We start from the raw sequence: 26,506 nt of genomic DNA on the forward strand, positions 1-26,506 counted from the left end.
CTGCTTTGGCTAACCAGTGGGGTGGTTTGTGGTTCTCTTCCTTTGGATTTGTTCCTGGCATCAGCGTGCATTGATCGTGAATCGGAAAATACATCTGAACTACGACTGACTGGTGACTCATCATCTCTCGATGCATTCTGAATGAGAAAGATGTCCTCTATCCCTTTATCTGAAACATTGGTATTTCGTTGTATTCTGTGGTGCTTGTTCCATTTAGAAAATTCAATGGGCAATGGTTTGAGCAGACCTGTGAGAGACTCGGAGTGAGCTGTCGGCCTGTCCACAGGCTGGAAGTGACACTGGGATTCATCTGTGTCTGACATATCGCCACACATCAAGTGACAATTTGGGTCAAGCGCAAAAGGCGCAATTCGGGACTGACCCAGTGTCTTGAAATGCGCCTGAGAATCGCAAGAAGCAGAATGCCGCGGTTGAACACGTGAATCTTGACTTGAACCGGATTTTTTCGAGCATTTGATTTCATCTTTCCGGCTTGGCAGAATGCAGTCCGATTCTGTTAATCTTAACGATTGCAGCGGATGATTTGGTTGGTAACGCGACAGATTATCGGGCATTTTGAGAAATTACTGTTTATAATGGCATCGGCGGGAATGGCTGCTATGTAGCGTGTACTATGACGTAACTGTCTACTGCGATGTTGAATTGTAATGCGGTAACAATGGAATGACGTCATATAGTATTTCAAAACACGTGAAATATTTACCATATCATGCAAAAACGGAGAGAGAGAGAGAGAGAGAGAGAGAGAGAGAGAGAGAGAGAGAGAGAGAGAGAGAGAGAGAATCATTTGACCATATAGGCCTAATAGTCTAGTCAATCTAGCAAATCACCTCAAAGTAATTGCAACAGAAACAAACTCGACGGAATTTAATAAACAAAAGCGTGATTAACAACATACAAAAAATGGGACAAAATCGGACAATGGGAAATATTTAAAATTTAGACTTAAATATTTTAGTAAACCATCGATATTTTGTGGTGTTTACGGCACGCCGTACACGTAAAGGGGAGTAACTTAACTGTGACAGTCATCGGAATAAAGTTATACACAACGATCAGCATGTAATAAAAAACGCGATTAAACAGCTTAACAGTTGTATTAAAAAGGTGATTTTAAGACCTTCTATATACATACAATATTGCTCAGCATCTCATATTCTTTGCCGACTTCCATATTCCCGGGGAACTTTCGCGAATAAAGCTTCAAAATATTTTGTTTGACCCTCTACTGAATTAATTTTAATTATAAAACACAATATTTACTTTAGAAGTTATAAATAATCAATTATAAATGAAATCTTAAAGAATTAGTGTCAATTTACAAGGGGGAATTACGGTTGTTAAAAAAGAAAGTATGGAAAGCTATTCGGGTTAAAAGTTTCAGTTATTTTGTATCTTCATCATTTGAGCAAGCGTTTTGTATTAAAAACTTTTATAAAACTAAGTAAGTAAAGTATTTTTGCTTTTCTTTTTCAAATTCAGGTTTGGGTAGTCATTCATGGTAATAATAATGATAATAAAACATTGATAATATAAATAATAAAAATCAATGTAAGTAAACACTTGCGCATAGTATCATGATTTGATGTAAAATCGAGTAGTTACTCTTTTTAATTAATCTTGGGCTCACGACCTGCGGAACATATCTCCTAGCAGCATGCGAACAGCGCGCTAGACCGCCCGGCCATCTATTCAAGACAACACTTGTTTTCGATGACGATGGAATTCTCGCCACGCTGGCACACGATACAGTTATTTATCGTAAATTTTAGAGGATCATACAAAATGCATATTGTGTTTGAAATGTCTATATATAAAGCACAGAAATAGCAACGAACTCTGAAATAAACATAACTGCCCTAAGGGACGAAATCAATGTCGGATGAAAATTTAAATTCAATTAGTTAGGGGGAGGGGAATAAAAACTCCTGCAAGTTTCTGTCATCCGACATCGATTACACTTTAGTGGAAAAAGGAAAAAGACAAGCGACTGTTGAATACCACATAATATTTAAAACATATTAATGAACATTTAATAGATTTAATGTACACTTTCATTTGTGAATAAACAGTAGAAAAGGTATACAGAATGTTATTTATAATCGTACGTTTCTTTTCTTGTTATTCGATTAGTTTCAACATTTGTCATATTAAGTTTTAAGAGGGGGGGGGGGGGGGGGGTTTCTTAGTGAAAACTATGTGAACTTAGTTTTTTGTGAGACATTGAATTTTTGATCTTGCCCCTAATATAAGTGAAGAATATCGTTAAAACCAGACGTCTTTTTAGGAAACGAAGTTTGTCAATCCTTTCCCTTTCTACATGCATTCACAGGATGCGACACAACGTCAAGAATGTTCGGCATCGGAACAGGTCCTGTATAGTCAAAATGTAGAAAAATCGCGAAAAAATTCTGTATATGATTAGTTTTTAAATGGAGGCAGGCTACTGACAAACAAGTTGATGGTGAAGGGGTTTCAGCTGTTTCGTTTAAAGTCAGCATTTCGCGAATTATATGGTCGTTATAACAATCTACTTTGCCAATACAACCTATCATTGGGTCAAATCTGTCTGACTTGTTTCATATAGATTGTTAGGCCGTTTTTGACACAATGATATTGAATAAGGGTAACTCCGTTAGCCTTAATAAGATATAGAGCTCACGGCGTGTGTAACCGGTCAACAGGGGGTGCTTACTCCTTATAGCCCATAGGCATCTGATCCCACTTCTGGTATATCCAGGGGTCCGTGTTTGCCCACCTCTCTATTTTGTATTGCTTATAGGAGTTACGAGATGGATCACTGTTCGTTATATTCACCTTCCTATATGAGGATTTCATAGAGAAAAAGATATATTCTGGTGTCGATGTCATATCGACTTTGTACGATGAAATACCGTAGATAAACTTATAGGAGATTTGCTATGTGAAGAATTGTCAAACGCAATATCATTTTTATAAGTTCAGTCATTGCCACTAACTACTAACTACAGCTGCAGAAAAGGAGCACTGCAAGAATTTTTTAAGTCATAGAGTGGACTAAAGAAATGATTAATTTGAATCCTTCGAATTGGGGCTTATCACTGCTTTCAGCAATTCTTGTATCCGTTAAAACTAAATTACAAGTCGCGCCAGACAAACTTTTGAACGTTTTTCGCTGTAAATGCAAGGCAAATTGTGACACTAGCCGTTGGACTTGTAAAAACATGGACTGAACTGTACTGTAATTACTCAAATGATCACTTATATAATTATCAGGCACGTAGCAATAATGGCTCTACACCTTTTATCATTACATGCAAAGTTGATAAATTTTTATGTACAGAGGTCGATTTTTAGACAGATTGGTTGCTCTCCCTCCTCTTTTTTTTTTTTTTTTTTAAATAGCATTGTCGTGAACTGTACATAGTGGAAGTGTAAAATTGAACTGAGAGAACAACCTTAGCCCCCACCCCCCCCACCCCTCCACCCCCCACCACCACCACCACCACACAAACACCATCAAGGGTTTTTATAACTTTGGATTAAAATTTACTTGTCAATTTTCAGGCAATATTGTGAAATCATCTTCACACACACCCCCTTTTTTACGATGCTGCGTGCCTGATTCATTTTGCTTTTAATTCTATGTGTCCATTGTTTTTAAAACAGATTACTCCTGAAATTCTCGGTATTAATTGCACAATAATTTGGATAGAACTAAACATCAAATACGGCTATAACCCCCCCCCCCCCAACCCCCCCCCCCCCCTCTTTCCCAAACTCTAGAACTTGACGAAGTGCACGTATTGAAGATTTCTTTATGAAATCGAAGAAACTGGACCTTGTTTCGTCATAGATGTAGTACAAACTGTTAAAACTCAGCTTAATAAAGAATTTGGTAACGTAAGCTTTACTATACACTGTTTGTTTTAAAATACTACATGTATTTATGTGAAACATAGGACCGGAATGGTAAGTGCGCCTCCAACTTCCGATGTAAGGGGAGTAACTGCAAAAATGTAGGTCATCTTTTACAGATCATTTTTGAAGGGGCACTTGTTTTGTGTTAACAGTTTATTTTAATGTATAAATCTTCATGTGGTAACTCATATATGCCTAATGGACAGGAAAAAGTATTTTCTTCCAAAATTCAGTTTTTAACGATTTTTGTTGGGAAATGAAGATTTCAGCCCAAAATTCGGCAAGGGAAAATAAATTTTGGTGCAGAAAAGTTTAGTTGTGCATTTGGACGTTTTATTCTTAAATTTATAAGATCAATGTCATCTCTTCTATAAAACAGTCATTTCCTATCATTTCCAGTTTTTCACTATTTTGGTTTTAGAAAAAGGTAGGGTTTCCTACCTAAAATGGTATTTTTCATATATATTGCCAATAATCTATATATCTTACTTGTTGAGCAGTTTTTAAAATAAATCCTAACTTCAATATTTTATTGGTAGACTCAAATGTATGACAAAATGTGGGTTTTCTTCTTAAAAATTCAATCTTTAACAATTATATTCAAAAAAGCAAGATTTTACCCAAAAATTACAGTCAAGGAAAGAATATATTCTGCTGTAAAAAAAAATTAATCGAACATTTCCAGGTTGAAATTTGAGATATGAAACTTATTTTACTGTATGTTACATAAAATGGACATTTTCTTCAATTTCCAGTTTTTAGCGATTTTCATGAAAAAACACATCCTTTTACCCCAAAATTCCAATTTTCCCATGGAAATACAAAAGCCGATTTTTAATATGTTGTTTGCATGTGTTTTCTTGCATGAATAATCAAAATTTCATTTCTGTTGCAATTAGTTTGAGGTTTTGCTCATTTTTGAGCTAGATTGACTGTAATTTTATATGTATTTATTCATCTAACATATATTTCAACTGTTTCTAGATCTGAAACTGTTACTGTCCTTAAATGTGTGAAGCAGTTATACATGGATCGCCAAATTAACATAAACTCAAATAATTGAACTATTTGAAGATATCATCTATTCAATTAATGCGCGCAACAATTTAATTAAAGATATCTTCAAATAATTAATAATATCTTCAATATTCTGAATTATTGCGCGCATTAATTGAATTGATGATAGCATAAATTCTTCAGCTGAATATATTGATGCACGCTTTAATTGAATTAATGATCTTTTCAAATGAATTAATGATACCAACAATTGAATGATGAGCGCTACAATTTAATTAAAGAGAGCAATAATTGATATAATATTTGAATAGAGCAATAATTCTTTAGAGAGAGCAACTATATATAAATAAAGATATCTTCAATTCAACATATCCACAATTGACTTAAAAATCTCCTTAATTGAATTGTTGCTCTATTTAACGTAGTTCCACACTCCTGTGACGTCATAAGATTTTCCAAATTCAATAATTTAATGACTGGAACATAAATTTTGTTGGAGTCTTTTTCAATAGTTATTGTAAAAAATCTTGTTAGCCATAAAATATTTCAAAAGTCTTAGTTATATTTGAATAGTCAATAATGTGTTTCAAAATATTGAATCCAAGGACAATAACTCTGTTTTCATTAAATTATTTATCAAGTCCATTATGCAATAGATTTCCTTTATTTTTCACAAACATTTTACCAAGGTGATAAGGAATTATTATCTGTGTCTTTTCATGTAATTACATAAAATTTTAATCCATCAGTGGTTTTGAATAGCTCAGCTGTATGGTGCCAGACTTAGGTTTTTTATTGGGGTATACATACTCTAGAAGCTATAGATTTGAAATTATTAAGGAAAGGTATGGATTTTTTTTCATAAATAACTATAACAGATGTACATCTACTAATATAAACAGAAAAAATGATATGTAAACCATGCTATAAGGAAGTTGTGTCCATATTAGTTTGTTTTTTAACATTTTGGAGAGTAAGGCTAATTCAATAATTTTGCACTTATTATACTAAAACTTGATGAACATATTGAAAATGACATGTGTTTTAGTTATTGACATGTTTCCTGATAAATAAATGCAATTTAAATTATTATTTCTTTTTTCATTTTAAAATAACAACAGATAACTGTTTCCAATGAATTTCATAAAAATCTACATAGGGGTACATGACTTTAGTAGTGACTGTAATGAAAATTAATGTGGAAATCCTTATCTAATTTGCCTTTTTTCATTACTCTGAATGTTAATCTATTGATTCCAAACAAAAAAATGCTACCTAAACCCCAAAAATTCAGGACTAAGGACCCACCTTAAAAGATTTGATGCGCACATTAATTCCTTATAGAAAAACATTGTAAATAATTAAAGATATCTTCAATTGAATTAAAGAGATCATCAAATTATTTATACCGAGCTCTTAATTAATTATTGCGAGCAATATTTCTACGAAATTGATGCTCTCATCAATTGAATTGAAGAGAGCAATAACTGAATTAATGCGCGCATCAAATCTATTATTGCTCTCATTAATTCATTTGATGTGCACTAATTTAATTGATGAGAGCAATAATTGAATTGAAGCGCGCATTAATTAAGTTGATGATAGCAATAATTGATCTAAAGCGCGCATTAATTCAATTAAAGAGAGCAATAATTGAATTGATAATATCTTCCAATAATTGAAGATATCTTCAATTATTTGAGTTTATGTTAATTTGGCGCTCCATAGTTATAACGTTAATTTGAATTTTGTCTGAAGTCAGTATTGTACCATCGTCGCTAGCCAAGGGAAGCGGAGCGGATCGTAAACCCTTGGCTAGCGAAGATGGTATTTCACATGTAACGCTGTGTTGAATAAATGTGAACTCTCACATTAGTAGTTACTAGTATTGAATGATTTGATCAATATGTATGGGATTGTTGATGTACTGCTCTCATCTCACTTGCCCCTCTCTCTGCAGTACCTGTCGAGTCATCATTTTATTTTTTCACTATATTAAAATGCCCCTTTTGAAAAAAAAACAAAACAACCCCAACTTATTGCAGGATTACTTGTAGATCATTTTGATGGATATGATATATAAAATAATACAAAATTATTTGTAGTTTCTTCATATAATTGGCAGGGTTACACAACGTGCAAACGGCTTATAAATAGAATGGCGGGCGGGCGTCCCTGTAATAGAGTACCTACTCTGTGTAATCACCTCCTCTCACACCTTTAACTTGACTTTCAAACTTTGTTATTGATACATTGAAAATATGTATATATGACAAGCCAGAGTAACTTCATTCCTTTCTAATCCTCTTTCTCTTCCTCTATCTTTGGATGAATGCCTATTAGAGTGGGTGTGAGTAAATGGTAGATAAAATACCCTGTACCCCCTAATCAAGTGGGTTTGTAATGGCATGATGTTAAAACACCCTGACTGTCATTATGCGAATAAATGTTGTGTGAATGAAAAAAAAAAAAAGAAAGAAAGAAAAGAAAAAGATAGATATGTGTCTTTTAGAAAGTAATCAGACATTTTTTGAAAAATTTACATGTAGTTGAACTTTGTCATTGTTTAAGCATATCTTGAATAGACGGTATCTATTTTGTGTAATCAACTGCTCTCACACCTCTAACTGACGTTCAACTGCTCTCACACCTCTAACTGACGTACGCGTTCAACTGCTCTCACACCTCTAACTGACGTTCAACTGCTCTCACACCTCTAACTGACGTTCCTCAAACTTTGTGCAGCTGTTATGGACACATTGAAGATGTTCATGTGTCTTTTTGAAAGTGATCAGTTTTTCCCTTTGTCATTTTCTTTAAAACATGTCTTGAAAAGAAGGTACCTATTTTTGTAATCAACTCCTCTTACAGCATTTATTTGACATCCTTCAGACCTTGTACAGCTGTTATGGAAGCATTGAAGATGTGCATTTGTCTTCGGACATTCTTCGAAAAATTTACATGTACATGATGTAGGCCTGGTTGAAATTTATCATTTTTTAAGCATGGTACCCACTTTGTAACCAACTCTCTCACAGCTTTTACTTAGCTTATTAAAACAGACCTTGTACATTATAGATGTTGCAAAACATTGAAGATATACATGTGACATTTTAAAAGTGCTTTTTTTTTTTTCTTATTTTTTTAAAAATTTTTTTATTTTGTTGTTGTTGAATTCTACATTTGATATGTCATTTTTGTAGTATATTTTGTACTGCTGTCTCTATGATAGATAACATATTTTAAAGCAATTCTGTTGTAAGTAAATTCCTAACTTTGATTTTATTGAAAATAAAGCATATATTCCCAGTTTCTTGGTGTTATCTGGACTACTGTCTGTGCTTTAACTGGCTATTTAATTTATAGATTATGTCACAAGAAGCAGGTGTACCAAATTAAACTGAAAAGAAAAGTTTGAAGTCATTTTAAATTATATTGCAAAGGAGTTCTTTTACGTACAATCTAACTTGAATAATGGCGGCGGCCGGTGCTTCCTCCAGCTCGAAAGTTAGTCAACATGTATTTTATACATATGAAGTTGTTTTGATATTTTAAACATTTTTGGCTACTGTAGACTTAATTTTTTTTAAAAAGATTCCATAGCGATTCGAGTATTTTGTTTCTCGCTTTTTGAATATCAAGAATAGGCAAAACAAATATAGAGGAAATTCGGTATGCTAGGTTTTTCTTTTATGACACTTTCTATTTGCTACATCCCAAACAATCCCCATTTAAGCATTGTTTTATGAGTAAGAATAGGCAAATTATATTCCTTAATGTATTTTGTTACAGCTTGAATTTTCCTCTAAGTTAATGCGATGCATTATCATGTCATCCAAATGAATTGTATATAGTAGATGCTCTCATATTACCTCCTTAATTTTTAAGGACATTTTATCAGAAGTCAGGACATTTATTGCGGGTACTAGTAAGGAAAAGTCCATCAGTCATGAGAACTTGGCCAGATCCGCCCTTCATCTTCTCCAGACTCTGCCAGTGGCCAGACACGCTGTCTTAGAACACCTTTGCTCCTTGTTCGATGAAGCTGTCAAACGCCACATTCTCCAGAGTGATGATCCTGCCAGCCAAGGTAGATGAGACATGCTGTTTCATATTGCTGAGAATACTTCGTAGTATTCATTTCATTGTATATTGAAGTATAGGCAATACTTGATTGGCATAACATGTTGGCAGTGCTGTGGCTAGCAAAATGGTTACGTTGAGAGAAGAGAGAAAACCTCGGTCCATGCAATCACCAGAAACACAACAAACACCAAGTAATTCCCGAAAACACCAAAAAAGTACCTAAAATTCAATATTGCCGACAAATACTTGAGCAGCAGATATGAAATTAGCCAAAGCTCATTCAATTCTCCTTCAATATGAATGACACTTTGGATATATGTATTTTCAGGCATGAACTATCATCTTAGAGGTGTTTTTTGATGATACATTGGTGTTTTCGGTACTTTTTTGGTGTTTTGGGGAATTACCTGGTGTTTCTGGTATTTCCAAGGACCCGAGAAAACTCAAATGCTGAATTTCTTTTAACTCACCTCTGATCTGCTAGTTCATTGCATACACTGTCATAATTTCAAGGTTTATACATACATTTCTGTCAGGTTGTATTTCATATGAAAAGTTTTGTGTCTTCTCCAATTTTTTAAAACAAATAATCTGCTGAAAACTCAATTTTCCTCAGTTCATAATTATTAGTTCATAAGACACTCGCTGTGCTCAATTCAAACGTTTAATTAGAGAATATTGTAATACTTTATTATTAGTTGATAAGACACTCGCTGTGCTCAATTCAAACATTTAATTAGAGAATATTGTAATACTTTATTATTAGTTCATAAGACACTCACTGTGCTCAATTCAAACGTTTAATTAGAAAATATTGTAATACTTTATTATTAGTTCATAAGATACTTGCTGTGCTCAATGCAAACGTTTAATTAGAGAATATTGTAATACTTTATTATTAGTTCATAAGACACTCACTGTGCTCAATGCAAACGTTCAATTAGAGAATATCGTAATACTTTATTATCAGTTCATAAGACACTCGCTGTGCTCAATGCAAACATTTAATTAGAGAATATTCTAATACTTTATTCATTTCTGCACGGCACATGAAAGATGTTTGTGGTTATTTAACAGATCAGGGAGAATTCAATTTAGACATTGTTATCCAAGATGTGTGTGGAGTCCTGTTCAACTTCATAAAGACAAACCCTCATGCCTGGGCACCAATCATATCAAATGTAAAATATACTACTCTCTATTACATATGTAAATATCTTATGAGAATCATTTGGAAACATTTGAAGTTTACTACATGTTTAAGTTTGTTTGCTATTGTGAGGGTGGGGGGTGAATTTGAAATATATATTTTTAAAAAATGCATCTTAAACAATTATTCAAATTACAAGAAATACTTTTCTGCAGTTCAAATTAATGACTTTGATGATTGACATTGAACAGCAGTGCATTAAGAATGTAATCCTTGAATTTGTCATTGACAGTGGTCCTTGGAGCTGCTCGGACACCTCAGTTGTAAATATGCCAGTCAGTGTGGTCTGTCCCCTGCCTCCTCCCTCAATGAACTTCTTCAAATGTGGGTCACCTGTAAACCTACCAAGGCCCTCATGGAAGTTGCCACAGAATGTTTCGCAGCAATGTATGTATATGCAGCTCTCTTTTGTCTCTAATGATTTAATCCTACATTTACACTATTCTACACTAGTTTCATATCCCTTATATATTGCAGGGTGGGCAGTGCTCCTGATGTATGTGTAGATGCCTTACTTGAAGCCTCTGTCAAATACAGTCCTCATTTTGATTGGGTTGTTGCACACATTGGGTAATAATAGGCTGCATAATGATATGTGCCATATGTCCCTCTAATAAAATGAAAGTAAAAAGTATTGGTGAAATATATATGCACATGCAACAAGCTTGTTTTGAAAACTGACAATAGAACTGTAATTTGTAGGTCGTGTTTTCCTAACACTATTATTACCAGAGTCTTGATGTGTGGTCTTAAGGATTTCTGTCACCATGGAAACAAGCGACCAGACATGGAGACGCGGGGGGATGAGAAGGTCCCTAAGATGGATTCTGTAGTGGACATTCTTGGTCACCTGGCTTCTAAACACCGTCAGGACATCAGGGGAGCTCTCATGAAGCTGTTTGAGGTAGGCTGAGACTTGCTCTCATGAAGCTGTTTGAGGTAGGCTGAGACATTCTCTCATGAAGCTGTTTTAGGTAGGCTGAGACTTTTTCTCATGAAGCTGTTTGAGGTAGGCTGTGACGTACCCTCATTAAGCTGTTTGAGGTAGGCTGTGACGTACCCTCATTAAGCTGTTTGAGGTAGGCTGTGACGTACCCTCATTAAGCTGTTTGAGGTAGGCTGTGACGTACCCTTATTAAGCTGTTTGAGGTAGACTGAGGCATTCTCTCATGAAGCTGTTTGAGGTAGACTGAGACATTCTCTCATTAAGCTGTTTGAGGTAGGCTGTGACGTACCCTCATTAAGCTGTTTGAGGTAGGCTGTGACGTACCCTCATTAAGCTGTGTGAGGTAGACTGAGGCATTCTCTCATGAAGCTGTTTGAGGTAGACTGAGGCATTCTCTCATTAAGCTGTTTGAGGTAGGCTGAGACGTACCCTTTTACTTCTGATTATGACAGAACTGCTGGCACTAGATAGAAAAACTAATTATCATGGTAAATGTTAATTCTAATTATCATGGTAAATGTTAATTCTGATAAATCATTTAATGCTATTGTTTGATAAAAATGATGATTGACAGTGTAACTCTTTCAGGCTTCCTTAATTCAATGAATGCCATTATCCTGATCCCAGTGCAATTTGTTTACCTATTATCTGTACTTAGATGCACTTCAAAACCTTTCAATTCTTTCATGATGAAAGGCCTACCCTGCCACAAAATTTTATTAAAATCTAATCCTAACTTTTGAAGACATTGTGTACACTAGCTTACAAGCAGGGGATAACACAAAATCTCCTGGCAGGGTTAGAGATATGATTGCAGTAATTTTTCCAGTGTTGTCAGAAAAGACAATCAGCATACTAATTGCATAAGGGAACAATAAGGTGCTTTCCATGTCTTAATTGTAGCGATGTTGTTTGTTTTTTTAACAGGAGAGCATGAAATCTGACAGTGAAGTTCAATGTTGTTGTTTTTTAACAGGAGAGCATGAAATCTGACAGTGAAGTTCAATGTTGTTTTTTTTAACAGGAGAGCATGAAATCTGACAGTGAAGTTCAATGTTGTTGTTTTTTTTAACAGGAGAGCATGAAATCTGATAGTGAAGTAGTGAAGGTTACTACTGTTCCCTTCCTGTTAGAACTGGCCTCGAGATCAGACATGCTTCTACAAGTTCTCAGCACCGATCTCATCAAATCATGTAAGACTGCTGTGGAATTTAGTGAGAAGAAATGGAATGCTACATGTACCTCACTTCATATTGATCTCTAAATATTTGAAAATTGATTGTATCCAATTTCTTCCTTTTTCTTTTAGTAAACTTTAAGCTGTTAAATAAACTGCATGGTAACTTTGAACCTTGGAGAAGAAGAAATGCACCGGAATATATGAGGTGAGTAAAACTGATAAAGGTCTCTGTTAAGCAGCCTTTCTGTTCACCTGCCATATGTACAGTATGTAATCTTTGGGATTGGGGGATTTAACTTTTTAGGAGGTGGATCATTAAAGATAAGTAGGTAGTGAAATTTTCTGCCACTAAATGCATAGCACTGGCATAATTATACTGTATTTTGCTCTGTTCTTACTGAGGCATAACATGGTATCTGTATATTCAGAATTAAGATTCCATGCTTTTTTTTTTGTATTGTTGAACAGCTTGATTACTCTGGTGGTTCAGCTGATAAAGAAGATTGACTTCACAACTTTAGAAGTGTTAGAATTTTTACTGGGGATAGCTGCACCAGGTAATGATGACAAACTTTGATCGCCCAGTAACATTGGTGTAAAACTATGATATTGATTTAGTGTTTGTTCTTCAAAAATCCAATCAATCAATTGAAATATGATGTACTAAGAACACAAAGTATGTACAAGCAACTCATTTTTTTCTTCCTATTTCTTATTTCCAAATAGTCGACACAAACAAATGCCCTTGCCTGGAGGTGCAGGAAGTTGGAGCCATAATCATTGTGAGTACAAAAATTTGTAAAATGCAACAAACTCGCCATCTCTTGTTCCATTGACATCATAGAAGTTCTTTTACCAATGAAAAAGGCAAGAATATGTTTTACCTATTTCATAACCATCTTATCAATTTTAAAAAAGGCAAGAATATGTTGTACTTATTTCAGAACCGTCTTATCGATTTAAAAAAGGCAAGAATATGTTTTACTTATTTCAGAACCGTCTGATCTTTGAGCTGCAGAGATCTGTCTTTCACAAACGTCGCAATGCATCCATTGATGTTCCTTTCCTATCGTCTTTAGTAGATCAGTCAACAAGTATACTTAAACTACTGGACAGCAAGGGACCCAGGTAGTCACAGACAGCATTAAACACAGACACAGACAGCATTAAACACAGACATAGACAGCATTAAACACAGACATAGACAGCATTAAACACAGTCACAGACAGCATTAAACACAGTCACAGACAGCATTAAACACAGACACAGACAGCACTAGACACAGACACAGACAACATTAAACACAGACACAGACAGTATTAAACACAGTCACAGACAGCATTAAACACAATCACAGACAGCATTGAACACAGTCACAGACAGCATTAAACACAGACACAGACAGCACTAGACACAGACACAGACAGCATTAAACACAGACATAGACACAGACAGTATTAAACACAGACACAGACAGCATTAAACACAGTCACAGACAGCATTAAACACAGTCACAGACAGCATTAAACACAGACACAGACAACATAAAACACAGACATAGACAGCATTGAACACAGTCACAGACAGCATTAAACACAGTCACAGACAGCATTAAACACAGACACAGACAACATTAAACACAGACACAGACAGCATTGAACACAGACACAGACAGCATTAAACACAGACACAGACAGCAGTGAACAGACACAGACAGCAGTGAACACAGACACAGACAGCATTAAACACAGACACAGACAGCATTGAACAGACACAGACAGCATTGAACACAGACACAGACAGCATTAAACACAGACACAGACAGCATTAAACACAGACACAGACAGCATTGAACATACACAGACAGCATTAAACACAGACACAGACAGCATTAAACACAGACATAGACAACATTAAACACATACAGCATTAAACACAGACACAGACAGCATTGAACACAAATACAGACAGCATTAAACACAGACACAGACAGCATTAAACATGGTGAGCATTAAACACAGACAGTATTAAACACAGTCACAGACAGCATTAAACACAGACACCAGACAGCATTAAACACAGTCACAGACAGCATTAAACACAGTCACAGACAGCATTAAACACAGTCACAGACAGCATTAAACACAGACATAGACAGCATTAAACACAGACACAGACAGCATTAAACACAGACACAGACAGCATTAAACACAGACACAGACAACATTGAACACAAATACAGACAGCATTAAACACAGACACAGACAGCATTAAACATGGTCAGCATTAAACACAGACAGTATTAAACACAGTCACAGACAGCATTAAACACAGACATAGACAGCATTAAACACAGACACAGACAGCATTAAACACAGTCACAGACAGCATTAAACACAGACATAGACAGCATTAAACACAGACACAGACAGCATTAAACACAGTCACAGACAACATTAAACACAGACACAGACAGCATTAAACACAGACAAAGACAGCATTAAACACAGACACAGACAGCATTAAACACAGACACAGACAGCATTAAAAACAGTCACATACAGCATTAAAACAGACACAGACAGCATTAAACACAGACATAGACAGCATTAAACACACAGTGCTACAAACATTTACAGACATTTCATTGCGTGTTTAATATGTACAGACATTTCATTGCATGTTGTATTAAATGTGTGAAGACATTTCATGGCGTGGTACACAGTTCATGTGCCTCATTGTATGACAAATATAAACCTGTGAGAACTGTATCTGTCTGTCTGACATGATGCTGACCACCACAAAACTTATATTGTTAAGTCACTCCTTGTTTACTTTACCATGACGTTGTAGGGGAGACTGGCTGTTGAGGATCACATCCTACATTGGTCTGTACAGTGGAGAAGACCTCACCAGTGATATGATGGTCTACATCATCTGTAACTCCACTTCACACGCCCAGGTTTGTTCATTGATATAAAATTCTATCAAATACTTGTGTAAGCCTTTACTAGGACTTACAGTATATAGTATTAACTAACAGCTAATGTCTAATTAATACAATGTAAATGAAAGAATTAATGGTAAATTAACTGTGAGTTGAAATTAACTTTTGTGCAACTGGGTCCAGTACTTCAAAAGATCAGCATATCCTGTAAGTAAATGAGAGATACGTATTTTTTGTATTTGCAGTTGTGCCGCTTTATACAGTTACAGAGTATTGTGGAGGTGAAGCTGGGAGATGTTATTCCTGTAGTCGTACAGAAAGTAACAGATAAACTTAGATCCTACAAAATTCCTCAGCCAGATATCATACTGGGGAATATACTGGCCATTTTGGAGTGGGAAAAATCAACAAAGAAGACCAGTGAAAGGTCAGGGTCATCTCCATGGTGATGAACTCATCACATTTGTAACTAGAGTTTGCGGAAGTAGATGCAGTTAATACCAGGTTATGTATGAATTCAGTGTTTTTATATGACAACAATATTCCATATATTTACTTTTAGATCCACAATGTTGTTCTGTATGAAGAAGCAGTGGGAAGCATTTTTGCCTTTATTGACCAATGAAGACCTTAAAATTGTGCTGAAAACCGTCAAAATCCTCAACACTCTGGGAATTCCCAACAACATTTCTAGTGCCACTGCAGTCAGACTGTGTTCAAATTTGCTCAACTTCTTCTTCAGATCTTTAGAAGTTGAAGGTTTGGAATTTACTCCACAGAGTTACTCGTTTGATAAAATAATGCAATGCTTGTGTTTTATTTTACAATAACTGAATATGTTGTGACAGATTATTAAATAATGTGATTTACGATGATTGTTTCATTTCAGACACAAGTTTGTCTTCATCAATGTTCCATGCCTGTCGACAGTGTGTGAAATCTCTCTGCAAAGAGACTTTTATTCAATGTATAGCTCTCAGATTTCTCATTGAAAGTTTGTTTATTAAGGTAGGAAGGATTTTATTACTTCCAAATTTGACTCTTTGGGCTCTTGAGTGAGACAGAGAACAACCAAAATCAACGAGAAAAAGGGTAAAAATACAAAAAAACAGATTCTGATAATAGATATTGCAACAGGAAATATAAGTATGACCATAATAAATGATTTATCAAGTTGAAAATATTAAAACAATGCCATTTTTGCAACAAACATCGTAGTTGTGATTCGATCAACTATGATATAGTAATGAAATGATTTGATGTAATGAATTTTGTGTTTCTAGACTCTGTGAAATTTGTGTTTTAAAAAAAATTCAGATGATTTTACTGTGTTTGAGAAACTTTTTGTTTTACACGTACATGTATACTGTAATGATGGACATTTGCCACATCCTGGTTGTAGATGAATTTCTTTCTCTCCTTACCTAGCACAAGAGTTCTTAAAAGGGAAATAACTACTATGCATCTGAAAACCTTCAAACAACAAATATTGTGATGTTTATCATACATGTATATTTTATAGGATATTGCCATTTTGTTTGGTGCGAAGCAGTATCAGTCAGTATCAAAGTCTGAAAAAGAGAAGAAGAATTTTCAGTTTTTGTACGAAGCTAACAGGAAGCAAGGCTTGTCTGCAACGCTCCATCGATCACAGTCTAGTGTGTTTCATGCAGGAGTCATAGGTCAAGGTCTAAGATCATCACTATCAGTTCCTGTCCTGCAGAAGGTAATATACCTGCTGATGGAGCATTACTAGATTGGTTAATTGTATAGCCGTATGTCTGGTGAAAATACCCTAATAACTGGTTTTCAAATTTTGGCACCTCTGTGACAGCCTGCGATGAGCTTAGGTGCATACTAGAAAAAATCATTTTAATGTAATGTTTGATTCAGAAATGTATTTGATTTGTCTCCGCTTTCAAAAATTTTGTATGCCGCTAAGAATTACTTCGTGAATGAACATCTTACTGTAAAGTCAAAGAGTATGTAATGATACAGAGATACTAAAAGAGGCTTATAGTGAAGTGCTGGGGTCAAACAATTTTGATTTGTTATACCCAATAATTATGCTCTTAGTACGCTGTATATTTTAAAACTACCGGTAATGAAAATCACTTTGCTGTAAGCATGAACTCATTGTAAATGTGTTCACCGTAACTGTGTTTTACTGCATAAGCATGAACTCATTATAAGTGTGTTCACTGTAACCATGTTTTACTGTAAACATGAATTCATTATAAGCATGTTCACTATAACCATGTTTTACTGTAAGTGTGAATTCATTATAAGTGTGTTCACTGTAACCATGTTTCACTCTAAGTGTAATTTCATTTATAAGTGTGTTGACTTAAACCGTGTTTCACTGTAAGTGTAAAGTCATTATAAGTGTGTTCACTGTAACTGTTTTACTGTATCATTATAAGTTGTTGCTATAACTGTGTTGTGCTGTATACATACTGGTATAGTTTTTCTGTATTGAATAGGTACACGTGGACAGAAATAAACAATGCCTTATGAGTATCACGAGATGTTGCTCTCACCAAACCTTAACAACAGAGGAAGTAAACTCACCCACCCCGGAGGGTGCACCGATGGAGGTAGACGAAGCCTTCAAAGCACCCTCCCGTGGACGGGGGGTGTCTGGTGACCTGAGTCGAATGATTGGAAGCTTGATGACTGAACTGATTACACCGGATGTCCTCTACAACAACAGGTTCTGGCCAGAAGAGGAATCCATACATATGACTGTGGAGAGGTACAGAAAATAAATAAAAACTTTGTTCTATAGTTGACTGTGGAGAGGTACAGAATAAATAAAAACTTTGTTCTATAGTTGACTGTAGAGAGGTACAGAATAAATAAAAACTTTGTTCTATAGTTGACTGTGGAGAGGTACAGAATAAATAAAAACTTTGTTCTATAGTTGACTGTGGAGAGGTACAGAATAAATAAAAACTTTGTTCTATAGTTGACTGTGGAGAGGTACAGAATAAATAAAAACTTTGTTCTATAGTTGACTGTGGAGAGGTACAGAATAAATAAAAACTTTGTTCTATAGTTGACTGTGGAGAGGTACAGAATAAATAAAAACTTTGTTCTATAGTTGACTGTAGAGAGGTACAGAATAAATAAAAACTTTGTTCTATAGTTGACTGTGGAGAGGTACAGAATAAATAAAAACTTTGTTCTATAGTTGACTGTGGAGAGGTACAGAATAAATAAAAACTTTGTTCTATAGTTGACTGTGGAGAGGTACAGAATAAATAAAAACTTTGTTCTATAGTTGACTGTGGAGAGGTACAGAATAAATAAAAACTTTGTTCTATAGTTGACTGTGGAGAGGTACAGAATAAATAAAAACTTTGTTCTATAGTTGACTGTGGAGAGGTACAGAATAAATAAAAACTTTGTTCTATAGTTGACTGTAGAGAGGTACAGAATAAATAAAAACTTTGTTCTATAGTTAACTGTGGAGAGGTACAGAATAAATAAAAACTTTGTTCTATAGTTGATTGTAGAGAGGTACAGAATAAATAAAAACTTTGTTCTATAGTTGACTGTAGAGAGGTACAGAATAAATAAAAACTTTGTTCTATAGTTGACTGTGGAGAGGTACAGAATAAATAAAAACTTTGTTCTATAGTTGACTGTGGAGAGGTACAGAATAAATAAAAACTTTGTTCTATAGTTAACTGTGGAGAGGTACAGAATAAATAAAAACTTTGTTCTATAGTTGACTGTAGAGAGGTACAGAATAAATAAAAACTTTGTTCTATAGTTGACTGTAGAGAGGTACAGAATAAATAAAAACTTTGTTCTATAGTTGAAGTTTGGAATTTCAAACATCCATTTCTCAAATACCATGGATATGTTGAAGTGAGTTGGAAGTTCCAACTACATTTCCTTTATTTTTAACCTCAATATATCAAACCCTTGGACATCTTGAAGTTTTTTCTCAGTTTCATCAAGGTCGAGATAGTGAGGTTTGACGATATACCTATTGAGGTTTAGAAAGGGTCTGATACCGGTGAAGAGCAGTGTTATTTGTTAGTCATTAAAGGCTAAGATTTTGTAAGTGGTTTTTATATCAACAAAGTTGAACAAAAGGAAATTTTGTGTCTTATGCATTGTATATGAGATCACTATGAACTACTGTAAATGTATTACATTTGGCTGTGTATTCTATTTCGCGCATTTGGCGGAACGCAGCTTCCGCTAAATCAAGTACATCGCTAAATGCCATCCGTAAATTTAAATTTAAAGTATTTCAGGAATGCGCTAAATCAAATCTACGCTACCTTGTTGAAAAAGCGATTTCCGCCAAATATCGTACACGCCAAATATAATACGTTTACAGTATATGCACTTCACAAAGAAATCGTCAGGCTCATACATATATGTTGCATTTGCTTGTTTACTTTAGGGATTTACAAATTTACAAAACTATGGAAGACAACCCTGTTTTATGGCAGATACTGGACCTGTACGCTACAAGTGAGTGAAAAAACGAAATGTATTGATTAACTGGTATGCTTTTTCTTATGAAATTTTATTTCTAGTTGGGTAGAATTGTATTTTGAATATGTTGTGGACTTGTTAGTCACATAAGATATTGATACAATAATATTGTATCAATATCTTATGTGACTAACAAGTATACATGTACATGCAAGATTATCCGTGTGATACATACATTCTTCAACGTGAATGGGTGTGGTACATACAAACAGAAGTAGAATAATCTTGTGGTCTGTGTATGATACATACATTCTTAAACGTGTATGTGTGTGTTACATACAGTCAGAAGTAGTATAATCTAGTGGTCTGTGTATAATACATACATTCTTAAACGTGAATGGGTGTGGTACATACAAACAGAAGCAGAATAATCTTGTGATCTGTGTATGGGTGTGGTACATACAAACAGAAGTAGTATAATCTAGTGGTCTGTGAATAACCAATCACTCTTTGTTCAGGTCCCCTAACCATGTGTAGATGTTCCCCTATCCTGAAGTCACTTGCTGCATCACTTATGATCCACTTTGAATCATCGAGAGAGAGACTGGGCAGGAATACGCCGAAACAGCTGCAGGCAGCTGGTCACTTAATCAGATATCTGGGGAAGGTAACCCATTTTTATCAATTTCGTGAAGAACTTGATGAATTTTGTGTTTGAAAGCTTTGAGGTAGCAGTAGCTGAAATTCAGAATTTTGTGTCACTTGCATAGCAACATTTAGACAGTTTTTTTATGCTTGTCTTTTGCTAGGATACTTATATATGTAAATGTTTATGATGTGGTACATACAAACAGAAGTAGAATAATCTAGGATGTATTATGTTATGGCAGTGCCTGTCCGTCTGTTTGTCTGTAACAGTAGTTAAACACTCTCTGGGCCATAACTTCTATATGTGCAGGTGTGAGAGGAATAAAATCATACTTTGTGGAAATGTTCTAAAGGAAGGCTTATATGCTATGACCTTAATTCATAGTCATCCCTTAAAGGTCAAGGTTACTGTAACTTTGATGGGATGATCAGGGCTCGAAATTAGCGAGAAATACTCGCAAAATGCGGGTGCATTTACAAAATAGGGAGTAAAAATAGTGGACTAGAGAAAATTTTAGCGAGTGGTGATTTACAAACTATGATCGTATTGTATCTGTTTTATACGGTAAAGTGCATTCGCTTTTCTTAAACTTGCACTCTGAATCATACCAACGCTTATAAAAATAGCCTGTGGTAGAAAAAGTTAATTTCGACCCCTGGATGCTTTGATGCAATAGCTTCATACTTGGTACACGTGCTCCTAATGAGAAGATGATGTATCATGACCTTGACACAAGGTCATGTGTCCACGTCCGTGGAAAGTGTCATTACAATTCATTGTTTGGAATGGTAAAAATTATCAGACTGCCCAGCTTCCAAGGATCAGATTTCAAAAATTGTCATCTGTCTCTCACATCCTAGAACTTTGAGACTGTAAAGAGATAGCATAGACTTTTAGTGCCGATCTTTCTTATGTGAAGGTCATTTGAGATATACAGTGATCATGAATGCCCCCACATTTATATCTGTAGTAATTTTTGATACACTCTCAGGTGACGTGTTCCTTGGAATATTCTAGTTTACTTTTGAGGTCTGTTGAAATATCAAAATGACGATATTATTTGACACCCTTGATTTTATTATATTCACATGTGTATGTAATATATTGAATTAGGAATTCATAGAAAAACAGAAAGGTCAAACTAGCATCTGTGTGATGAACATGACAAAATACACATTGCTGACTTCAGTATTCCCCCAATGAATCAATCATGCATGATGTCAAATCAGTTCGATCAAATGTTTGTAACCAAGAAAATCTATTAGAATGAGAGAGCTGTCTTTCATCTGATTATAACAGTCAGAATTAAAAAGTGTAATTAAGTTACCTTAGTCATGTGCTTCTATATCATTTCAAAGATATAAAACATTTTCCACATGCTTTTTTCTTAACTGGCACACAAAAACAAAAAAATTACGGACTTTTTACTGTGTATGTGTGATTTTTTGACAGAGTGGTCTCCTCCCGACTCCACTGAGATATGTGTCGGAGCTGTTCCACATCGCCACCTCGTACGAAGTCTACTTACTGCTGTTGTCTGTGTGGAGGTATATGAAGGTAAAAAGACACCGAAAATGTAGTTCTTAATGCATCCATACGGATATTGTGTACACGGAAAATGTAAAGTTCTTAATGCATCAATACAGTTACTGTGTACACGGAAAATGTAGTTCTTACTGCATCAATACAGTTACTGTGTACACGGAAAATGTAGTTCTTACTGCATCAATACAGTTACTGTGTACACGGAAAATGTAAAGTTCTTAATGCATCCATACAGTTACTGTGTACACGGAAAATGTAAAGTTCTTAATGCATCAATACAGTTACTGTGTACAGCAAAATTTTCAGAGGCATTGAAAAACAATTTTAATCCTGTTTATAATTTGTCCAAAGCTGTTTAATTTTTGTTGTTGGTATTTTAGATTTCTGGGTAAATTTGAATTCAACCACTTTTGAATTTGATCATTTTGGATATTAAGGACAAAATGGATGAAAATGAAACGATGGAGAAAATTTTCTCATATACTGTACAAAAGCCTGAATGTAATGATGACTTCCCCTTACCTTGTCAGTAACCTGATTGTTCACCTTACCTTATTACGATGATGATCTTTATTTTTGGTTTGTAGGAGTATCCCCCCACAGAGGACCCGGACGAGGTCAACACTAGAGGTAAAATTGTAAACCGTGAAAAACTGTCCTACATTCAGAATATTCAATGTTACCAATAAAAAAAACACTCTGTCCTACATTTAGAATATTCAATGTTACCAACAAAAAAACCCACAACTGTCCTACATTCAAAATATTTAATGTTACCAACAAAAAAAACCCCAAAACAACTGTCCTACATTCAGAATATTCAATGTTACCCCCCAAAAAACCTGTCCTACATTCAGAATATTCAATGTTACCACCAAAAAAACCCTGTCCTACATTTAGAATTTTCAATGTTACCAACCAAAAAAAACCCTGTCCTACCTTCAGAATATTCAATGTTCCCCCCCCCCCCAAAAAAAAACCAAAACAAACTGTCCTACATTCAGAATATTCAATGTTACCAAAAAAAGAAGAAAAAACCAAACACCCCCCCCCCCCCCCCCCCCCAAAAAAAACTGTCCTACATTCAGAATATTTAATACAGGTATTACCAAAAAAATAATAACTGTCCTACATTCAAAATTCAATCTGTTACAACAACAACAAAAACCTGTCCTACATTCAGAATTCAATCTGTTACAACAACCAAAAAAACAACAACAACCCAACAACAACAAAAACTGTCACACATTCAGAATTCAATTCCTTATAACAACAACAGCAAAAAAACCTCCAAAAACTGTCACACATTTCAGAATTCAATCCATTACAACAAAAACCAAAAATAAAACTGTCACACATTCAGAACTCAATCCCTTACAAAAAACAAATGTGAATCTACCTAACAGAAATTTTTTATATATCAAATGTTTTCCTGAAATGTCGTAATTTTTACTTACAGGATGTGAACTAAGACATCTGGAGGCTCTCAAGGCCATTATGCATAGTAACATAGACACAATGGGAGTTTTTTATGGACGTTTCTTCTCCATGTTTTCTCAATCAGATTAATAAAATTGAAATCCATCTCAGTGTTTGTGATTATATAAATATTGAATGGAGAGGGACTTAACCTGGCCACAGTCACAGATCCATGTAAAACGTCATCGCAGAGACTAAATTCCTCAGATAAAAAACATTTCAATTTTAGTCACTGTTTATTGTTTGAATAAATGTTGAATGTTAAGGTAGTTCCACCCTCCCATGACTTCACATCATTATGGGTACAAAATAGAAAAACTATTAGTATAGTTTGATTTAATCAATAACCAAGGGAAATGTAAATGTTGCTATCTTTTTACAGATGTCAGACATAATTAAACAGAAGTGTATATCAAGATCGGAAAATTGCACATTTTTGTTAAACGGTACTAAAAATAGTACATGAAAACTGGTTAAAATGATTAAATTTTAATGTTAACAGTTCCAAACCTCTGCTACTTTATAAATACATGTATATATAAATTGATTGTGTATATCAGGAATATCCTTGTAAAATAGACATCCCATAAAGAAAATACTAGCACATGAGTTATTGCCCTTGACAACATTTTTAAAACAAATAATTGATTATTCGTAGAAAACAAAAGTATTTCAGTAATAGTGTACTAGATATTTATTGCACCCAGTGAGTAAAATTTTTACGAATATTATTTCTATCATGTTCAAAGTTTAATGAATGAAACATTTTGCAAAAAAACCTATGATCATGAATTCATGATGATGTCACACGGGGAAAGAGTTACCTTAACAAAGGCTCTTACTCTGCTGTAGATGCAGGTCAAAAGTATGAAGAGATTTTGAATATCCATTAATATAAAGTCATTGAATTGTAAGATGTGAGTCTCTAAACTTTCAGTTATCATCTTTATTTTATACGTGTATGGCAATGATAGCTATGAATCAAACTGTGCAGAAGTCTTCAATCATCTCGGACTTGATCTATTCTCACGTGCAGTGTTCGTACATAAAGTCTGGGCCGTAACTTTGTAATGAGAGGTGTTGGATGCTCCATAACTTTATAATGAGAGGCATTAAATGCTCCATAACTTTATAATAAGAGGAGTTACATGCTCCATGACTTTATAATGAGAGGAGTTGGATGCTCCATGACGTTATAACGAGAGGCATTAAATGCTCCATAACTTTATAATGAGAGGCGTTTTAATGCTTATACTCGGCACTAAGGTTGCTTATCGCTTGATGGTTTGTCATTGTAACTGTTGTCAAGGTAACTGGTAAACAAGTTTTAAATTTTTATCTGGGCTATAATTTCGAAAAGAAGAAACAACAGAAGCTGAAATTTTGCTTATTGCAAGATGGTGTATCGTGATTTTGCAGCAAGGTCATTTGGAGGTCAAAGTCATAACCATAGTGTGGTATATAAGTATTTAATTCAGGAATTGTAAGGGTTGTATGCATGTGGCATTCAGAAGTGCAGGTACTTGGAACATGCCTCATTGTTGATGAACCCAGCAAGAAATATTTGTCTTGGTTGAACAGATTTAGTTAGAAGACAACCTCTGAAGTGTTTAAAGGGAAAAATGGTCAAAGTCCAAGTTAATGTTTTATTTTTAGATAACATTTCAATCATCCATATGGATATGCCACATTTTCCTATCCATTCTTTTGCTGTGTACACAACTCGGCCTCTGCACCTTTAGTGTACATGGGATTTTATGTCTGCACCAATACTCTAAACAGTTCTAGTTAGCCTTATACCAAAGAAACCACAAGAAGCTACTTGAAATGTCCATCCATGATGGATTGTATTATGATGTGGTGTTTACCAGTATGCCTGTCCATCCGTTTACAGCCATTTTTGGTTTGTATCTTGCACATTATGAGGGCTAGAATCATAAAATAAATGTTTATTCGGTATATACTTATAAACATACATAGATATCAAGGATAACCCATGAAAGCTCGAAATCTTACTTCCAGTGGGGTCCTTTGATACACGAATGTTTGCACTAGGGGGTCATTTATGTGGGAGGAAACCGGAGTACCCAGAAGAAACCCACATGTACGAGCGGGCGACCTCCATACCCTCTTACATACATGTACAACCACTGCTGATCTTGGGTATCGAACTCGGGGTCACAGTGGTGAGAAGCGAGAGAGCTACCCGGACACCCTTTGAAACCTTGTCAGTAATTATATCTTGTAAAAAGGCGTATTGTGAACCAAAAGTAGGACACAATGACCTAATTTTGAATGACATGGCTATGTTAATGCATGCACTGCAGGGAATGGGGTGGAACGTTCTGTATGAACAGGTGATGACCTTTATTTTGGATGATATGTATGAACAGGCGATGACCTTTATTTTGGATGATATGTATGAACAGGTGATGACCTGACCTTTATTTTGGATGATATGTATGAACAGGCGATGACCTGACCTTTATTTTGGATGATATGTATGAACAGGTGATGACCTTTATTTTGGATGTGTATGAACAGGTGATGACCTGACCTTTATTTTGGATGATATGTATGAACAGGCGATGACCTTTATTTTGGATATGTATGAACAGGTGATGACCTGACCTTTATTTTGGATGATATGTATGAACAGGTGATGACCTGACCTTTATTTTGGATGATATGTATGAACAGGTGATGACCTGACCTTTATTTTGGATGATATGTATGAACAGGCGATGACCTGACCTTTATTTTGGATGATATGTATGAACAGGTGATGACCTTTATTTTGGATGATGTGTATGAACAGGTGATGACCTGACCTTTATTTTGGATGATATGTATGAACAGGTGATGACCTTTATTTTGGATGATATGTATGAACAGGCGATGACCTTTATTTTGGATGATATGTATGAACAGGTGATGACCTTTATTTTGGATGATATGTATGAACAGGTGATGACCTGACCTTGATTTTGGATGATATGTATGAACAGGTGATGACCTGACTTTTATTTTGGATGATATGTATGAACAGGTGATGACCTTTATTTTG

The 26,506-nt window shown here is 35.0% G+C and overlaps 1 protein-coding gene across 1 annotated transcript; it reads left to right on the forward strand.

Annotated features, from left to right (window-relative positions):
• Positions 1-8,367: 8,367 nt before the first annotated feature.
• LOC125679537 (integrator complex subunit 5-like) lies at positions 8,368-23,544 on the forward strand. Its single transcript, XM_048918816.2, has 22 exons — positions 8,368-8,445; positions 8,827-9,028; positions 10,102-10,205; positions 10,467-10,621; positions 10,712-10,804; positions 10,937-11,138; positions 12,256-12,373; positions 12,490-12,565; positions 12,829-12,917; positions 13,087-13,142; positions 13,355-13,488; positions 15,215-15,323; positions 15,554-15,735; positions 15,871-16,067; positions 16,198-16,316; positions 16,831-17,034; positions 17,792-18,063; positions 19,732-19,802; positions 20,285-20,433; positions 21,868-21,972; positions 22,548-22,590; positions 23,420-23,544. The coding sequence occupies exons 1-22, from the start codon at positions 8,413-8,415 to the stop codon at positions 23,527-23,529; spliced, it is 2,823 nt and encodes a 940-aa protein (XP_048774773.2). The 5' UTR covers positions 8,368-8,412; the 3' UTR covers positions 23,530-23,544.
• The last annotated feature ends 2,962 nt before the right edge of the window (positions 23,545-26,506 follow it).

This window comes from Ostrea edulis, chromosome 2 (assembly GCF_947568905.1).
Source record: "Ostrea edulis chromosome 2, xbOstEdul1.1, whole genome shotgun sequence".
Lineage (NCBI taxonomy): Eukaryota > Metazoa > Mollusca > Bivalvia > Ostreida > Ostreidae > Ostrea > Ostrea edulis.